Raw genomic sequence first — 19,137 nt, 5'->3', positions numbered from 1 at the left:
CGAGTGCACCCCTCCGAGTGCACGCAGACACCCCGAATGCACCCCTGAACGCACGCAGACACCCCGAGTGCACCCCCCCGAGCGCACACAGATACCCCGAGTGCACCCCCCCGAGCGCACCCCCTGAACGCACACAGACACCCCGAATGCACCCCCCTGAACGCACACAGACACCCTGAGTGCCCCCCCTGAACGCATGCAGACACCCCGAATGCACCCCCCTGAATGCACGCAGACACCCCGAGTGCCCCCCCTGAGTGCACATGGATACCCCGAGTGCAGCCCTCCGAGTGCACACAGACACCCTGAGTGCACCCCCAGGAACGCACACAGACACCCCAAGTGCACACATGCTCACAGCCCTGCCCCCCTCCCCTCCCGAGCCAGGCACCCCTGTACAAATGTGCTCTCCCCTGTGTCCACCCATGAAGCACACAGCCACGCCCGCCCGCCCCCCAACGCTGGCAGGGCCCCTCTTAGCCCTGCATGCTTGGCCCTGTCCAGCCCCCTTCGCCCCTGGAGCAGGGCCCAGCTGTGCAGCAGGCAGGGGTGACGGGCGAGCAGCCAGGGAGCGTCACCCGGGACAGCTGCAGGGCCTGGGGTGGGAGGGGGGATAACATGGGAGAAACGAGCAGGAGCCCTGAGGCCACCTGGTGGCCAAACTGCCTCTTCCCTGCAGCACAGTGCCCCCTACTGCGCCCCCACCCCGCTCCCTGCTATGGGGGCAGGGCCAGCGGCAGGGGCCCGGGAGTGGTACCTACCTTTGCTGGTGCCGTCTGGCCCCCGCAGCACTGTGCACTCATCAATGTTCCCAAAGGGCTCGAACATTTTCCTGACGTCCTCGTCTGTCTGCTGCTTGCCCAGCATCCCCACAAATAGCTTCCGGTCTTCTGGCAGGGAAGAGGCAGTGCTCAGTGGGGAGGGGGCCCATTCGCCCCCCACCCTGCCCTGCCTGGGAGCACAGGGAGCCTGGGACGGGGGTGTTGGTCACAGAGCACGGTGCTGAGGGCCAGATGCCGCCTCTCACCCCATCAACTCGGCCCAGGCTGGGATCACGGACTGCAGGAGCCAACCACTAGGTTGATGATGGGCAGGCCCCGGGGGTCCTGGATGGGGGGTATGTCTGTAGTGGGCACTGGAGAACATCTCAGCTACGCTTGGCTGGATCTTTCTACCCCTTGGGCCTAGGCTGCCGATCCGTCCACCTGTCCTTAGTTAGCTCTTTCTCTCCAGACCCTGCTCTGTTTGTCTGTCCCTATCCTTAGATGCTAGAATGCTAATCTGTCTGTCTTTCTGTCTCCCTAGATCCTGGCTGATCTATCTATGTATGTATCCATCCCCTCCATATCTATCTATCTATCTATCTATCTATCTATCTATCTATCTATCTATCTATCTATCTATCTATCTATCTATCTATCTATCTATCTATCTCCATACACCCCCTCTATCTATCTATCTAGCCAGCCCCCTGGTATCTGCAGGGAGCACTGTTTGCCCTGCCCAGTATTAATCTGATGTCACAAGAGACCAGGGTAGGGAAAGCCCCAGTCAGAAATCCTGGGAATGTGAAGGGGGGACTATTGGAAGACCCCCCCCCCATCTGATCCTAGCTTTGCTCCCCAGAGACTGGGAGGCCCGGGGTCAATGCTGGAAGTGTGTGGGGGGGTCCTGTCGGGGCAGGGAATTACCCCTTTGTTCTGGTGGGGGTTTAGCCAGGGGTAGCTGGGGTTCCAGGGCAGCCCTGCCCCCTCCCCACGCCCGGCGGGTACCTCCTCTGCTTTCGCTGTCTGCTGGCTTCACCTGGATCGGCCGGTTCATCTGCAAGGGGGAGAGAAAGAAGAAACATTGAGGACGCGTGCAGGCAGCCCCTGGCGCTCAGAGAGCAGGGCGCCCCCGCCGGAGATGGAACCATCCAGCAGCCAGACCCCACCCACCCCCCAACAACGAGGCATGATTCCTTCGTAGGGAGAGAGAGAGCCTTATCCCATCATACAGAGGGGAAACTGAGGCACAGGGTGTGTCTGTGAGGGTGAGTCCTGGGTCCCCTTTATTTAGTGTGGATTTGATCCAGTGCGAGGTGCACAGGTGACACCCGGGAGAGCCAGGCCTGCACAGCACAGGGCCGGTTTCCCTACCTATTGCCACAGCCCTGCCCAGGAGGGTCCCACCCTGGGCCCCAAGGACAGCTCGGTTTGTAGCCAGCTCAGGAGTGACCTCTCTGCGGTGCCTGCCAGCCAAGCGCCTGTCCCTGGCTACTCACCAAACAGCCAGGGTTGGAACTGAACTGGGGGCAATGGCCCCGTGTCCCATTTCCCAAAGCACCCAGTCTCCTGCCCTGGGGCTGGATCAGAGCCGGAGCCCCCTGGAGGGGAAAGGCCCCCATGTCCCATTCCCAGCCCCCTGGAGCCAGCCAGTCCCTGCAACCTGGGGCCAGATCTATCCTGGTCACCTAGTGGGGAAAGGCTCCGGAGCTGGCCTGGCCTGGCTGGACACAAGCTGGTGGGGGAAGGAGTAGCCAGCAGAAACCACTGACACCCCCAAACCCAGTGTCAAAGACCCCCCTCCCCGGCTCCCTGCAGGAACACTGGCTCCACCCCGCGCCCTGCAGCCCCGTGACCCCTAGAGCCGTGCTTGGGCTTTGGGTCCAGCGCTGACTGGGAGGGGAGAACGCCTGCCGAGCCCTCCACCATGCTCCCTCCTGGCGCAAAGCCAGCCGGCAAGGGGAGGGTTAATGCAGAGCCATGAGATTAACTCAGCAGGTCGCTGGGACAGTTCTGTAAAAGCATCTGTAATCATATTAAAGGAAAGCAGCAGCTTGGAGGGGAGGCAGCCCCCCCGCCCCTCCGACTACATGGCAATATCGTAACCTCCCCCCCGCAGCAGCTAGGGTGACTAGATAGCAAGTGTGAAAAATCAGGACACCTTTTTCCGGGGTGCTGGTGGTGGTAGAGTTGCAAATATAAGACACAGCCCTTACTAAAGGGATGCCTGGTCGCCCCAAGAGCACCGCCTGGAGCAAGGGGATCTGGGAAGAGAGACACCCCACAGGCAGAAGCCGGGGAGGAACTGCGCCAGCAAAACCCCAGGGGTGACCGTCATCTCCAGACGCTGGGAAGTTTGGGGGTCCCGGTCCTGATCCTGAGCAGGTCGATCCCGAAGGTGGGTGGGCGCCATGACCAGGCAGGGGAGCAGCCAAAGGCAGGGGAAGGGAAGAATGGAACCCAGACGTCCTGGCTCTCAGTCCAGCAGCCCGTGCCCTGGCCTGCCCCTTTCTCCCCACGCTCCTGGCAGTTCAGCCTTCCATGGAGGTGACTGGTGATCACCTTTGAGAGAGAGATTTAGGCCCAATTGACAATACGCCAGGAGCTGGGGGGCTTCAAAACGAGGCCACATTGAAACCGTAGGGGTGCGAGTCTGTTCAGACAGGTGTCAATCAGGGCTAGCCCCTTGGTCTGGGCCGGTCACCATGGCAGCCGAGCGCCTCACCATCTTTCCTGTATTGACCCTCCCAGCACCCCTGAGAGGCAGGCCAGGGCTCTTATCCCCAGTGTACAGACGGGGAAACTGAGGTGTCAGTAGTTTGCTGCCTCACCCGATGGACTTTTGAGGATCTGGCCCAAGGTCACACAGGGAGTGCGTGGGACAGCAAGGATCTGAACACAGGGCTCACAATAGCTCTAACCACTGGGCCATTTTTCCTCCCATCCATCCTTCCCTAAGGCATTGGGCCGGATCCCCAGTGGCCTCCACTGACTTCAATGCAGCGACACCAGCTGACAGTGGCCCCAGCCCCCCATTTACCTGGACCCACGTGCAGTCCCAGCGCTGCCCCGCTGACTGACCACAGGGCTGGTGTGAGCAGAAACACAACTTATCCGTAAGATCAATAAGAAAAAGGCTCCGGAGGGCACCTGTGCTTATCGATCCTGCGCTCCCAGCCTGACCACCGGCATGGGCAGGCAGAGGCATTGCCAGGATGCCAGCGTGGCTATTTGGCCCCATGCTGGGGCTGGGGGCTGGGGACTGAAGGCCGCGGGGGGCGATGCCAGATGCTGCAGTATCCCAGTGCCCTGTGATGCAGCTGGCATGTCTGGCAGGGCATTGCCCACCCACTCTGCCTGCTCTTTGCACCTTGTGTCTCTCCGGGGAGGGCATACATGGTGGGCGGGGATGGGGGGGGCACAGATCCCACCCAATCAGTGTAATTAAAGCCCTGCTCATTGTCCATTGGATCAATTATTACTAAGATACTGAGCTCTATTGATCAGGCAGAGATGGCGCAGGGCTTCTTCCCTTCATCCTGCTCGGTCGGCCGCCCCAGCAAAAGGGCTGAATCTAGCTTCAAAGCAAATGCTGTCTCACCAGCCGGCCCAGTGCAGGCTAGACATGGGCTGTCTGGCAACCTCACCCCCAAGCCCTTTTCAGATCAGCCGGGCTATTTATCTGCCTGCTGGCTCTAACTGTCTGTGGGATCCACCTCTCCCTGTCATATCTGTCCATCTCATCATCCATCCATCTCCCCACCTATCCATCCACCTGTCCTTCCAGCCAATCCATAACTGTCCATCCAGCCGCTAATCTGATCTCTTCAGCCATCCATCTCAAAGGCACATATCTCCCTGCGAAGTGTCTAGCCAGAGATCCCGGCCCCCTGCCCAGACACGTCTCACAAGTGGCCTGTCACTCACTGCTGTTTTAGGAGCAGGTAAACCCCTCGGACGCACCCCCCTGCCCGCCTGGCAAGAGAAAACACACCCCAGTTCCCCAGCGCGGCATCTTCCTCCACGTCCTCCCGCCTTGCTTTGTTGCCAGGTTATCTCTGGTTGCCACAGCAACCGGTGCAGCATGGGGACCGCTTTTTCCTCTCGTGGTAAAAAAACAACAGGGCCTGGCAGCATCCCAAGGAGCTGGGCCTTTTCAGAGTGGCGTGGCGCCCTGAGCCGGGCATGCAGGCTGGCAACTGGGCACACAGGCCGGCAGACGGGCCCAGCCCACAGCGGGGCAGCGCCCCTGAGTTTTCAGCCCCTTTAGTGCATCGGGAAAATGGTCCTGGCAAGACAGACCAAGAGATCAAAGGTCTCGGCTTATGCCTAACCAGGGCGAGGTTCCCAGGCCCCTGTTCGATCCCAGCCTTGCTCCACCTTGAGGGGGCAAGAGGGGAGCTTGGTGACCCCCAAAGCTCTCTGGACATGTCTTTCTTTATTCGAATATGCATGACGGTAGCATCCAGATGCCCCAGCCCCAAAGAGCTTGCAGCCTGAATAGACAAGGGGAAACTGAGGCACAGAGTGGGGCTGGGACTTGCGCACAGTCACCCAGCAGAGGTGGGAATAGCAGCCAACTCTCTGAAGTGCCAGGGACATGCCCTAACCACTAGGCCACACCACACTCCCTCCTGAAACTGGGGTGAAGGGGAACCAGACAGAGACAGGCCCACAATGCCCATTTCACCAGGGCTGGCACCACTGCCCTGGGCTGGATTTGAACCGGCACCCTAGAGGGCAAAGGCTCCTATTGACAGAGTCCCGCTCTGTGTTCGGCCCCTGTGCTAGGGCCCCGGGGGCCCAGCTATTAACCCCCACAGCAACTGGCGGCGCCAGCAGGGGAGACGTGGGAGCTGGCGGGGCGCACTGGGGCGGGGGTGACCCCACTGTACGCAGGGAGCACGCGTGGCTGGCAGAAGTGGGGGGTGAGGGCGGGGGGGACAAAGGGCCATGGACTCATCTCCTGGGAAAGGGGAGACAGCCCAAGAGAACAGCACCAGGGACGGCAACACAGCTGCTGCTCCTCGGGAGAAATGGCTGTCTCTGCTGCTCTCCCCCAGGCAGGGTTTGGCTCCTCTGGGGTGGAGCAGTTGTTTATACAGAGAGCACAGGGCCCAGTGCTGAGATGCAGCCACCTCTGGGGTGGGGGTGGGGCGGCTGTTTATACAGGGAGCCCTTACCCACGATAACACCCTTGTGGCTGGGATGTGGCCACCCCACCACGCCAACCACCAGCCCCAGTGAAGCACTGCAGGGTTATGCTCTATGGCGCATGGGGAGCCCCACAGAGACTTGAGCTAGCCAGGCCTCAAGCAGCCAGCCAAAATCCCCACTCCTGGTGCTCACAGAGACTGACTACGGGTAAGGCATTGGAGATGGAGGTCTCTGGAGGTGAGGGCTGGGGGGAGACATGGGCCGGTGCTATCCAGCCGGCCTTGTCCCCCAGCGCTGGGGCCGCTGATGGCTTTGGCAGGACGTGGATACCCACCACCAGAACACCGCCGGCAGGGGCTGGTGCTGCCCCCCAGGGAGCTGCTCCCAGCGCCTGGGTCGGATTGTGGCTGTACATCCGGGCAAGTCAGCTAGGTTGCAGGCCCTGAGCCCCATTGCACGGCAGGGAATCGCGCCCCATCCTGGCAGCTCAGCCACGCTGCTTTTTGCACCCCCCCTGCCAAAACCAAAGCATCTGGAGCTCTGCACGAGCAAATCTCTGCAGGCCGGCATTGTGGGGCGCAGCTAAAGGGGGTAGGGCAGTGGGGTGGGGGGGCACGTGATCCTCCATAGCAGGTGCTCTTGGCATGAATCAGCTGATTAGCCGGGGGGCTTTACAATGAGCCGGGAACTCGGGGGCTGACAAGGAAGGAGAATTAATTGCAATAACCAGGGATACCCCTGCTCAAGCGTCTCATGTCACCGGGAAGGCTCAAGGCCCGGGCTGGGGTTTTGGGGAGCCCTCCCCACCCCACGAGCCGCGTCGCTTTCTGCGTCCATGACAAAGTCGTCGCAACCTCACCTTCGGGGCTGTCACGCCAGGGGGAGAAAAAAACCAGCAGATGCCTGGTAACCATGGCAACTGGAGAATATGAACCATGGCAACCGCCCACTCAGCCCCAATTTACCCACTGCGTTACCTAGTAACCACGCTGACATCACCATTTATCTTTACAAACAATGCCAGGGTGGGGGGACGATTTGAGCAAAGGGGAAGAAAAACAAAGGTTGGGGTGTGTGTAAAATCTTCAAGGGGGAGGTTGGGGGTGGGGGGAAGTCCCAAGGGGAAAAGGCAGAAATACGCCCCCCCCCCAGCAACCCCGCTAAATAGCCATCCCCTGTCAGCTGCTTATACAGGCCTCCCTCACCTGGCACTGAGATGCGGCCATGTCTGGGGTGGGGCACAGGGGCTGCTTATAAAGGTACCAGGTACCCTTCATCTGATAGCCACATGCAGCCTTGTAGTAATTCTGGGTTCCCTTGCCCAGCACTGAGATGCGGCAAGCTCTGGGGTGGGGCAGCTGTTTCTATAGGGATGGCTCACCCAGCTCTGCTCGACGTCTCTGGGGTGGGGCACAAGGGCTAGGTGCCCTTTGCCTGGCACCCAGATGCGGCTGGCTCTAGGTTGGGAGGGTGTGGACTATAATTAACACAGCAACACCCTGCCATGTACCAGCCCGGTGGCTGGCGCTGGGCCCAGCCACCCCAGAGGGTCACCCGGCTGGCGCTTTGTGCCCCTGCTCAGGACCCTAAGGGTGTCCGGGCAGCTGGAGCCGGAGCCCTCCTGTACCACAGAGACCATCAGCATCTGTGAGCTGGCCGTGCCGCGTAACAGGTTGGTGCATCCCAGGCCCAGCCCGCGCCAGCTCTGCCTGGCCCAGCATGCCAGATGCCTCCTCCAGCACCACTCTGAGTCCCTTCCAGTGCCCCCATTGTGGCAGCCGGCTCCTGCACCGGGGCAGCGCCCTGCAGTTCGGGTGTCGTGCTGGGGGCGGGGGCTCACCCAGGGCTTCATTAGTAATGAAAGAGGCGCTGGGGCTCAGCCCTGACAAGCCCTGCTGCCTGTTTGCCAGTCTCGGGGGTCCCCCTCTGGATGCCGGCGCCGGGGGCGGGGGAGCCCCTCCGTCCTTGGGGAGCAGCCCTGAGGGCACAGGAGACGCCAGGCAGCTCCCAGCTGCTGGAATCAGCCGCACAGCGAAAAGGAGCGTGGCCCGGGCATGCCTCTCTCCTGCCCCTCCGGACCCTGCCAGCGCCTGGGGATTATGCAGCGATTACCCATGTCCCCACGGGTGACCACCTGGGGTGGGGCAGGGGGAGGGGGCTGCTGGCTACACTGCCTAGCTTGGGCTTCAGACAGCTTCTAAGTGGGGGGCGGGGGTGACCCACTGCTCCTGGCCTGGGGGATTCCCAGCCACGGGCCAGTGGGCTCCTCAGGGTTAATTTAGTCTAGAGAGAATGAAAACAGGGCTGGGCTTAGCTCCTCCCCTTAGTTTGCAGGAGACACTTGGGGGAGGAAGGGGACCCCCCCCGGTCTCACGAGGGGCACCTCAGCAGCGTTGCTTTGCTTTTTGGTACCATCCCTTCTCTCCTCCCAGCCTACCCGCCCCAGGGGCTGGAAACGGGAGTCAGGCTCCCAGGGCCGCAGGGGGCTGGCGGGAGCTGCGCGGTGGCGTCCCCCTGACGGAGGGCCCAGGTTCAAATCCTGGCATAGGCAGAGGGAGGCAGCTGGCCGAGGCCTGGTTCGGCTTGTGGCCAGGCTGCCTGTGTGACCGACCTGGGGTTTGAGAGCGACTCTGGCTGGGCCAGGCAGCAGCTCAGGCTAGCCAGCCGGAGCGGTTCCCTCTGCTCTTAGCAGCTAGCTCAGGGGAGAGCCAGCCCAGCTGGGCCGTGGTCTCCGCTCACGTGCCAAGCCACGGCTCTCTGATCAGATCCCACCTGGCCAAGCCACTGAGATCCGGGACTGAGCCAGGTGTCCTAACAGATCAACAACAGCTGGCGCAAAGCGGTGGCCCTGACACTGGCTGCAGCAGAGGGGCCCCCGTTGCTGGGCCCCGGTGTGGCCGGCATCTGGGAGCCGTGGGACGAGGGAGACGCTGAGAGATGCTAAAGGAGAGACAGCTGGGCCTAGTGGGGAGGGCACTGGGCTACAAGCAGGATGCCTGGGTTCAATTCCAGGACTGACACTGACCACAGGCAAATCATTTCTCCTCTTTGGGCTTCAGTCTCCCCTCCCACCTGTGTCTATTCAGCCAGGGAGCCCCGGGTCTGGGCAGTACCTAGTGCAACGAGGCCCTGATCTCGGTTACTCCGTGTCTGGGCAGTGCCCGGCACGACAGGGCCCTCTGATCTTGGTTACCATTTGTGACACCTGATGATAAACCCCTGAACAGAGACATGCAATCGGGTAATTGTTGCTGTCAAGACCATCCCCTCTGTAACTGGGGCAACTGGCTGAGGGGCAGTTGCCATGGTAATAAATACCATCCTAGGATGGAGCTCTTGGCACAAGAGACTCAGAGCCAGCGGCTGGGTTCGAGGGAGGGCTGGGCAGTTTCATGGGAGTTAGCTACAAACTCTCCAGCTCTCCCGCGTGGGGACATGACCCCATCACTCCTGGGGCCAGCGAGAAATGTGCTTCCCTTCAGCCCCCAACCTCATGCAGAACTGGCAAGCTGGCCAAGTGCATTGTGGGACCGTGGGGGCATGGGCCACTGCCTGGGAATCCAGATTTCAGAGCCCGATGCCCTCAGCTGGGAGGGGAAAATTCCCTGTTCCCTTATTAACCAGAAAGGAGAGCACAATTATTGTACTGAGCAAGAACTCTCTAGCGAGCCAATGGCTGTTAGAAATGAAAACCCGTCAGGTGCTACATACCCCAAAGAGGGGAAATAAATTAGGGACTGGCCCTTTGGGGGATATAGCTTTCAGCCCATCCCACCCAAGCCCCCAGAAAGATTGCACGCTCCATACCAGATCCCCTCCCCAGCCCGAGGCACCATGTGCTCCTCTCTGTTCTGTCATGGGCCCGGGAGCGTTCTGCAGGGAGGGGATGTTTGGGTTTGCACAGTGGTCTCTTAAACAGTCAGCAGGAACCAGACTCGTGGCCCAGAGGCAGAAGATTCTGAGCTGCTTTGCACAAAAACGGAGACCCCAGGAGGCCCCAGTCACTGGGTGACCCCAGGAGCTGCCACCCAGCCTCTGAGTGAGGGTGGAGCCGGATGGCTTGGCCTCCTCGCGGGGATAGTTTTTGGCTGGCGCAGGTCGGGCTGAGGACGTGCCAGTGACTTGATCCCCCTGCCCCCCAGATCAGAAGGCAGCTGCTCTAATCCCACCCCTCCAAATCCCTCCTGCCCCTCCCGCCTCGCCTGGGATTTACCACGCATAAATCCTGGGATTATCCAATCAAATGGAAAGCTTCTTAGGTCCCGGCGTGCAGTGCGAGCCCCATGCCGGATGGCAGCAGTAACGCCGTCTGGCTGGTGGGGTTCAGGGACCGGATCCAGGGCAGAGGACGAGGGAGGGGCGAGTGGGAGAGCAGCCAGCAGAGCAATAGCAAAGCGTTCCAAGATCAAGTGATCCCGGGGGTTGGGAAGGATCCCAGCAGATCCCAATAGATCACCCTGGAACCTCAGCCCCAGTGAAGCTGAACCCAGCCCCCAGGCCACTCTTTGTCCGGAGGCGTGGTTCAGGGCTCAGGGTGAATTGTGGTGGGAATGAGAAGTGGTTAGTGCTGGCTGGGGACAGGCATCTGGGGCAGAAGAGCTGTGCAAACTTTCCCTGCCCCAGCTCTGCCACTGCCCCTCAATCCCGACCCACAGCCCCCTCCTATCCCAGCCCTGGGCTCCCACTCCCCCAGCTCTGCTGGCACCCCTCAATCCCCACCCACAGCCCCCTCCTATCCCAGCCCTGCCCCCCCAGCTCTGCCGGTGCCCCTCAATCCTGTCCCGCAGCCCCTGCTGTCCCAGCCCTGGGCTTCCCACCACACAGCTCTGCCGGTGCCCCTCAATCCCGACCCGCAGTGCCCTGCTACCCAGCCCTGCCCCCCCAGCTCTGATGGTGCCCCTCAATCCTGTCCCACAGCCCCTGCTATCCCAGCCCTGGGCTTCCCACCACACAGCTCTGCCGGTGCCCCTCAATCCTGACCCGCAGCGCCCTGCTACCCAGCCCTGCCCCCACAGCTCTGCCGGTGCCCCTCAATCCTGTCCCGCAGCCCCTGCTATCCTAGCCCTGGGCTTCCCACCACACAGCTCTGCCGGTGCCCCTCAATCCCGACCCGCAGCGCCCTGCTACCCAGCCCTGCCCCCCCAGCTCTGACGGTGCCCCTCAATCCTGTCCCGCAGCCCCTGCTATCCCAGCCCTGCCCCCCCAACTCTGACGGTGCCCCTCAATTCTGACCCGCAGCCCCTGCTATCCCAGCCCTGGGCTTCCCACCACACAGCTCTGACAGTGCCCCTCAATCCTGACTTGCACCAGGGCAGGGAGGGGGCATGCGCTGGTTACAAGGAATTGGCCGTCGGGAAAACCCCAGGGCAGCTGCCAGGCCGCACACCACCGGCCAGTGCGTTAGTGGAAGCGGATACGGGAACGAGCCCACGCGGCCCCAGTCTCCATCCCACAGCCAGGGCAGGGGTCAGTAGGGGGGAGGCAGGAATGGGTTTCGTTTAAGGTCCAAGGTCCCATTGCTCCCCCCTATCACAAGCCAGCCACGCTGGGAGCTTCCCCCTGCCCTAGATCCCACAGAGCTGTGGTGGGAAGGAGACTCAGAGCCGGCGGGAGCTGGCTGGGGGGGAGAGGAGGGTACAGGGGTTGCATGGGGAGAGGATGTGAAGGGTGGAGGCTGGGGGGGCATGTTAGGGAGTGGGAGGGCATCTGGGTGCAGGATATTTCGGGGCTTGGGGCTCCCAGAAGCTGCTGGGGTCAGAGGTCAGCAGAGTCAGGCTGTTGGGGAGGGGGTCAGAGCTGCCCCGCTCCCTGGCCCTATTTCCTCCTAACAAGGGGGTCAGCTGCTGTCCCCCACCCCTGCAAGCTCGGCTGGGGGTAGGGGAGCAGAGCCCCCTGTTCCCCATTAGAGTGAAGGAGCCCAGAGCCAGTGATCGTGGGGGCTACAGATCCCTGTATGTGTCCTAGAGCAGGGGGCTGGGAGCCAGGACGCCTGGGTTCTCTGCCCAGCTCTGGGAGGGAAGTGAGGACTAGTGGCTATCGCAGGGGGGCTGGGAGCCAGGACTCCTGGGTTCTATTCCCAGCTCTCAGGGGGGAGTGGGATCCAGTGCTTAGAGCAGGGGAAGCTGGGAGTCAGGACTCCTGGGTTCGGTTCCCACTCCTGGGAGGGGAACATGCTCAAATGAAACCACCGTGTACCTCCGCCCGGGCACAGGGCCCCGCGAGGCCACCAGCCCTCCCCCCTCGGCAGCTGCTCAGGAAGCAGACCTGGCCCCAGACACACGCACAGACTGGCTGGCGTCGCTGCTCCCAGATGTTGCCGGGCGAGTCCCCCCCCGGATAGGCCCTCGGCTTTGTTAGCTCAGCCGCCCCCTGTCCCCAGCACACCTGCCCCGCAGACCATGTTTACCTGGCAACGAGTCATTATCTGCCCGCTGGTTACCTAGCTACCGGGCTCCTGGTGTCCGCGCCCCGCCAGGAACAGAAGGGGCTATTTATAACCCAGCCGGGCGCCCGCGGCCTCCCCAAATAAAAGGGAACCTGCCAGTGCTGGGTCCCTTCAACCACCGCTCCCACACGCTGCGGAGACGGGCACATTTGCTACCCACAGATCAGCTGAGCCAGGGCTATGCCTAGCAGGTGGCATCAGGATATGTCTGTTTCTATGCCCCATTCAACACTCAGTCTCTCAGGCAGGGATGCCAACCAGGGGACCAGTCAGTGCTCAGGTGGGCACAGGAGATGTGGACCCCCCCAGCTAGGATGTGGGCAAAGACCCAGCAAACTCGAGTGGAAGGACTCAGCTGGACCTGAGGCCCTGGACCAGCTCGGCCTTGCACGCACGTGCAAGTGCACACGGATCCCCTGCTCGCACGCACGAACACACGCGCCTCCCCTGCCCTGCCACAAATGCACACGCGTGCACGCGCCCTCCCTCACGGACGCACACACGCCCTGCATGGGCCAGCGCATGGCTCCGCTCGTCCGCAGGGGCAAAGGCACGCAGCACCCCTTTGCACACGTGTGCTACACACGCGACCCGGCACCTGTGTACACATCCCCCCACCCCCCCACGCATACAGGCGCAAATGGTCACACGTGGACCCCTGCATGCGTGTGCATCCTTACATGGGCACAGCTTGCTTGCACATGGAGTGGTTATAGACACCCCCCTGCAAGGACTGAAAATTCAAGCCTCTCCTCTCCCAGCCAGCACACAGCCTCTCACCTACTGACACCCGGACCCCGGACCACCTGCCCTGGGAGAGGGGGCGGCGCCAGGCACCCTGACCTGCCCGGGCAACAGCTGCCAGGCCAAGGGGGGAGCTCCTTTAAATCAACCCAAGAGACAAGCGAGCGAGACAGGAACAACAAAGCTGGAGTGCTGGGAAAAGGGACAGGATGGAGAAGGGGTGGGGGAAAGAAGCGGGAGCGGGTGTGTGGGGGGAAACAGCAGAGACGGACAGACACACACACACAACACAGCGTTTACTAGGGAAAAGTCTGGATGCCACACTGGGATCCTGTGGGTGAGAGGGCGGGGGGAGGGACTGGGAGGCAGGACTCCTGGGTTCTATTTCTAGCTCTGGGAGGGGAGTGAGGTCTAGTGGGTAGAGCGGGAGATAGGGCGCCTGGAAGTCAGGACTCCTGGTTTCTGTCCCCAGCTCTGGGGGGGTGTAGGGTCCACTGGGTAAAGCAGGAGGGCTGGGAGTCAGGACTCCCAGGTTCTGGCCCCAGCTCTGGAAGTCGAGTGAGGTTGAGGAATTGCAGATGGAGGGAATGGGAGCCAGGACTCCTGGATTCTGCTCCTATTTCTGACATGGAATGGCATCTAATGGTTAGAGTGGGAAGCTGGGAGTCAGGACTCCTAGGTTCTCTTAGCAGCCATGGGTAAGGGAGAGGTGTCTAATGGTTAGAGCAGGGTGTGTTGGGAGGGAGGGGATGGGTCCAAATCTGTTCCATGGCTCTAAGCACAGTATGCAGATGCCACCTTGATCCCTAACATTGTCCTGGATTCCTCCCCACTTGGTATTTCACCCGCCCCTCCCCCCACGCCCCACCAGGGTCTCAGACTCCCTCCCCTCCCCCACAATAAGCTGTTCCTGCCAATGAGGTTTGTGACTCAGGGTGGGGTTAGTGACCCAGAAGCCTGGTGCATGGAGCCTAGAACTTGGGGTCTAGAGACAAGCAGTGACTCCAGGGTCTGTCTTGCCGCTGGGGTCGTCATTCACACCTGTGCAAAGCAGGTGTCCCCTTCCTCCCAATGTGCTGGGGGGGGGCATTTGTGCTGGGCACTGCTTTACACCCTCTTTGCACACTCAAAATGATGGCACAAGAGGGTGAGGTGGGGGGTGCAGTGCAGAGCCAGGATGGCAGTGTTTGGGGGGGCATTAAAAACCCACCATATCTCTCCCTCCCCCAGGGACCCTACGTTGTGGGGGCTGCTCCCTGGGGACTCCCCCCCACCCCAGGCGACGGTGGGCATCATGCCTTGCAGCGGGAGAGCTGACACAGCTGCACCAAGAGGGGCACCCTGTGATGGTCACCGTCTCAGCTGAAATGTCCGGGCCTGAGCGAGCGCTAAGAGCAGGCTACGTAGCTGGGGTGGTAACAACTCCCCTCGCCTGTGGGTCAGGCCAGCGGAGACCCAACCATGACACACAGTCTCCCCCGGGTTCCACACCCACACCTGCTAGCAATGCTATGCACTAACCCCCCACCACGTTCACTGAGACACACCCAGAGCCCCAGGCTAACAGACGCACCCTGAGAAGCCAACCCCTGCCAGACACAGAAAACACAGACGTGCTCACACCAGGAGCCGCCATAAGAGGTAGGCAAAAGACACACAGACGCACACATACTAAAAACACGCACGCGCTCGCATGCCACATGCCCTGATTCCCTGTCGCCCTGCACCAGGCCCGGGCACTTACCCCAAATGGGTGTAACACATGGCATTTCATGCCTACTTTGCACAGGTGCTAACGCACGGGACAGGGGAGTGTTGGCCTAAAGTGTGTTATAAACGTGGGCTTCTACACACAGACACACAAGCATGAGATCACGCCGGCACATGGCTAAAAGTTACAGAGAACCGTGTCCACACCTGACTCACACAATCCCACACTCGTGCTAAACACACACACACACACAGAGGGAAGCACACACCCAAAGGCTACGCTCCCAGCTCCATGGCTACATACTCCAAACCCAATCAGAGACAGGCGCACGCAGCAATCCACCGGCACATAAAGGGCCGGGGAAGAAAAGCAGGTGGCGAAAGGGGGTGGAAAAAGCGGAATAAAGGGAATCTCCGGAGACAAAGCCCCCACTCTGCAGCATCTGCTCCAACATTCAGAAGGGAGGAGGCGAGAAACAAAGTATCTGGCCCCCTCCCTCCCCAGGCAAAATGCACTTGGATTCTGTGTTTGTGCTTCGGGGGGAACGATGGAAAGCTAGTGGAGGGGGGTAGGACAAGCAGAAGATGTCGCCCTTTCTTTCGAGTGTGGCGCAGTGGGGTGGGAAGATGTGGAGAGAGCAAATCCACCCCCAGTGGAGCTGGTGTCTTGGTGGGAGATGCCCACGAGGGTTGCTATGGGGATGCCAAGCAGCCTCTCTCCTCCCAGCCTGGCGCCGTGGTTCCATCAGGCCTGTTTTCCCACCCAGAGGCATGGAGGGGCTTTATTATTTGCCCTTGTTGTTCTCCAAGGGACAGGAGACCTTCCCTGGCCGCGCCCTGCCCTCCCGCCCTGGGCAGCCCGGCCACTTCGTCAGCCAGCTCCTGCTTCCCTGCCAATCCCCCCTGCAGGGCGTTGCTCCCCGGCAGGGCTGGGGTCCCTGGGTCGCTGCTCCCCACTCACCGAAGGGAGGAAATCTCAAGTCACGATCTGTGTGGAAACTGCCCCCCTCCTGGACATAGGGAGCCAGATTGGGGGGTCAGGCCTCCAGGGCAGAGGGAGACCTTCGGCCTTTATGGCTTTCCATCAATAAGCCAAGGCAACGCAGCATGCTCAGCTGAGGTCCTGGACCCAGCTCTAGACAGGCCAAGCCCCTTCCCCATCGCGGGGTCCAAAGTAAGTCGAGGCTCTGCTCACCGCCTGCCTGGGGCTGGGGAGGGTCCCATACAGCTCCCTGGCTGCCCCAGGGGATGGCAGGGTGGGCATCACACCCAGGAGAGGATCGAAAGCCCTGGGGCAAACTAGGCTTCAGTTCTGTCTCTGCCAGGTCCCCACCCCTGGCATACTGTGGGGCAGGGCAGGGCAGGGCTGTTCCTCCCACTGTGCACAAGGGAGTGGTGGCCCAGAGAGGCCCAGATCCTCGTTGGTGTTTAGGACCAAACTGCCATCCAGAGGCCCTAACAAAAGGACAGCGTCTGGACCACAATGGCTTAAAGCCCCTGGGACCCCATCTGGGGCTGGCCAGCAGGATCAGTGGCAGATGTGGGGCAGTGGTGGGGAGTTAGGCGCCTCAAGACCTCTGAGGATCGGGGCCCTGGGGACTTGCACCATGCAGCCTGGGATTCAGGCCCCGCGGCCCCTGAGGTGTCTGACTCTGTGGCTATCGGGGTCACCCTGGGCCAGACACCTGGACTGGGAGACACCAGGCTAAAGATCTCTCCTGCAAGGACCCGCCAGAGCCCCCAAGAGCTCAGCCCTGCCAAGGACCCCCGAGCATTGGATCCCTGCTCAGCCAGCAGGCCCCAGGGCAGGGAGCGGGGAGAGAGCGCCGCTTGGCAGTGGTTTTCCCCGGGGAGCTGGAGGAAGGAGGGGGACAAGCAGCAGTCCCAAAGGTTCCCGCGGGAGGGAGCATGAGACCAGGCCAAAAAATGGAAATCCTGAGCAGTGCGGGGCACCTTCCTCTACCACTGATTCCCCTGAGGGGGCCTTAGTGGATCAGCCAGGTCCCCAGTGTCTTTACCTCCCACCCACTCCCCGGACACCCCGGGGAAACATCAAGCCCTGCGCACTAGGCCTGTTTGGCGGGGAAGACACGACAGGTACTGCTACAGGACAAGGGGGCGTGGTGCTCCCATTTGACAGCCGTCTTATTAAAGTGATTGAGATCCGCCAATCCCGCCAGCCTGCTTCTCGGCGCACATGTGTGCGTGGTCCGCCAGCAGCAGAGTTCCCATTAGTCAGGATCTTGACGCATTTCCAGATGCGCCTGGCCCGGGTGCGTCGGCTTGCCAGGGCCCTGGCGCACCAAGCTTGCGGAGGGCAGGGGGAAGCTGTGGGCAGCTTCTTGCTAATTCTCTGCACCGCTAGGTGCCCAAGCAAAGGGCCATGTCTCCACATGAGCCCCCAGCCCCTGTTCAGGCCTGGGGGTTGCCCCCCACTAAGCCGCTCCCCCTACAGGGAAGCAGGACAGTCTTAGCACTGGAAGAGGAGTGTGATATAGCTAGGCAGGGAAGCGGGAGTCCAGGATTCCTGGGTTCTATACTTGGCCTTGGGAGTATGGCCTTGGGGGAGTTTGCTTTCACTGCTAGGTGTCACTGGTTCAAAGCCCTGCTCTGCACAGTCTAGCTGGTGGTGCTGTCAGCGGTTTGGTGGCCCCTGAGTGAAATGAGTTTGTTGGGCCTCAGCACCGGGCTCTGGTCTCTAGAAACGGGGGTCCCTGGAGCGCAGAGGTGCGGCGCACAAGTGGGACTACTTCTGTGCCTGGGACCACACACAGGACTTTGCTCTCTTCGGCTGCCAACCCGGCACCAGAAATGCTCCAAAGCCAATTCAAACTGACTGGCAGAGCCCCAGGGCACAGACGCCCACCTGGCACCATGACAGCACCCACTGACTGGCACCCTGAAACCCCCAGCCGGCAAGAGAGCCGGCCCCAAACTGCCTTTCCATTAAGTTTCAGGAGCTGGGAGTGAGTCACCTTGGGCAGAGGGCAGTACAGGGGAGAGGAGGTGTCACGATCAGAGCTCCGACAATGCTGGCAGGTGGCCAATGCCCATGGACGGGAGGGTGTATCTGTCACCCCCCACTCTCCTCCCGTGGTCCCTTCCCTCCACCCCCCTCACCTGAGCCAGGCAGAGCTGGTGGCCCCATGGGAAATCACCCCCTCCCCTCTCCCCACACCAGTGACAGGGCCCAAACCGCCAACCCAGACTCCAGTCAAACCTGTATCTCGCTGAGGAGATTTTATGGAGCCGGCCATCTGGTTATCGCAAATGCTAACGAACGGGGGGGGGGGGGGGAATGACACACCGGCACTGGGGGTTGGCACTGACGTTTGGGCAGCTGTAGTCATAGATAACAGAGAGTCTCCCCTGCCCAAGTCCCTCCCCCTCCACCCCCTGCCCCCCCACATCGCCCTGCAAGGACTCACCCCTGGGAGCGTCTTCTGCTCGTGCAGGGCGCTCTGCGCCTTGAGGGCTGATTCTCGAGCACAGTAGGTCAGGAACGCGCATCCTGCCAGAGAGAGAAAGCAGAGGAGAAGGGTCACGGGTGCCTCGGCTCCCTGCCCCCCGACGCGGCAGATCCCCCCACAATCCTCCCCCACTTGAAAGGGCTCCTGGGACAAAGGGACAGTAGCAAGGGGGCTGCCGGGCTCCACCCTCAGGTCCACGGGCCAAAGTGGGAACCGTGAACCCAGCTTCCCAGGCTCGGGGATGGGGGGCTAGGACTCAGCCAAGCCCTAATGGGACAGTGAGGTTGGCAAGGCCCATACCAGCCCCGTGTGTCCCCCTTTGGATTGGCTCAGTACAATGCATCTGCCAGGGGGTGAGGGGGGGATTTTCCCAACGGGGTTTGGAAGGGAAAGGGGAAGGAAAGGGGATAAGCCACTCAGCTGGCATCTGGGAGATCTAGGCTCAGTTCCCAGCTCTGCCACTGACTCCTGCATGCCCCTGGGCAAGTTTCTTTTGGGCCAGATCCACAAAGGGAATTAGTGCCTAACTCCCATTGGAGTCCACAGGAGTTAAGTGTCTAATTCCCTTTGAGGATCTGGACCTTCATTTCTCTGAGCCTCAGTGCACACAAAGGGGATAATACTCGTTCTTGTCTGTTTCGATTGCGAGCTCTCTGGGCCAGGGGCGGCCTCCCACTCTGTTTGTACAGCCCCCGGCGCCATGGGGCCTGGACTTGCTTGGGCTGCTACTTGCAATGCAGATGATACCAGCCCGAGAGCTACAAAGCAAGGCACTGACAGAGGAAGAAACTGAAAGGGACAAGCGGAAAAGTCAGAGCGAGGTCGGGGGGCCCATCAGAGCGCAGTA

General features: G+C 61.2%; 1 protein-coding gene across 11 annotated transcripts in view; it reads right to left on the bottom strand.

Annotated features, from left to right (window-relative positions):
- Nucleotides 1–19,137, bottom strand: part of CELF3 (CUGBP Elav-like family member 3) — a 47,392-nt gene that overhangs the window by 16,588 nt on the left and 11,667 nt on the right. For 7 of the 11 annotated variants that reach the window (XM_073322559.2, XM_073322566.2, XM_073322562.2 and 4 more), the window contains 3 exons: nucleotides 18,249–18,331; nucleotides 1,692–1,821; nucleotides 762–890 (listed from right to left, as the gene is read on the bottom strand). In XM_073322559.2, coding sequence (XP_073178660.1) covers nucleotides 762–890; nucleotides 1,692–1,821; nucleotides 18,249–18,331 — 342 coding nt within the window. The remainder of the gene's footprint in view (nucleotides 1–761; nucleotides 891–1,691; nucleotides 1,822–18,248; nucleotides 18,332–19,137) is intronic. The other 4 variants (XM_073322565.2, XM_073322568.2, XM_073322567.2 and 1 more) reach the window with 2 other exon arrangements.

This window comes from Lepidochelys kempii, chromosome 24 (assembly GCF_965140285.1).
Source record: "Lepidochelys kempii isolate rLepKem1 chromosome 24, rLepKem1.hap1, whole genome shotgun sequence".
NCBI lineage: Eukaryota > Metazoa > Chordata > Testudines > Cheloniidae > Lepidochelys > Lepidochelys kempii.
This window is presented reverse-complemented; position numbering and strand designations above follow the sequence as displayed.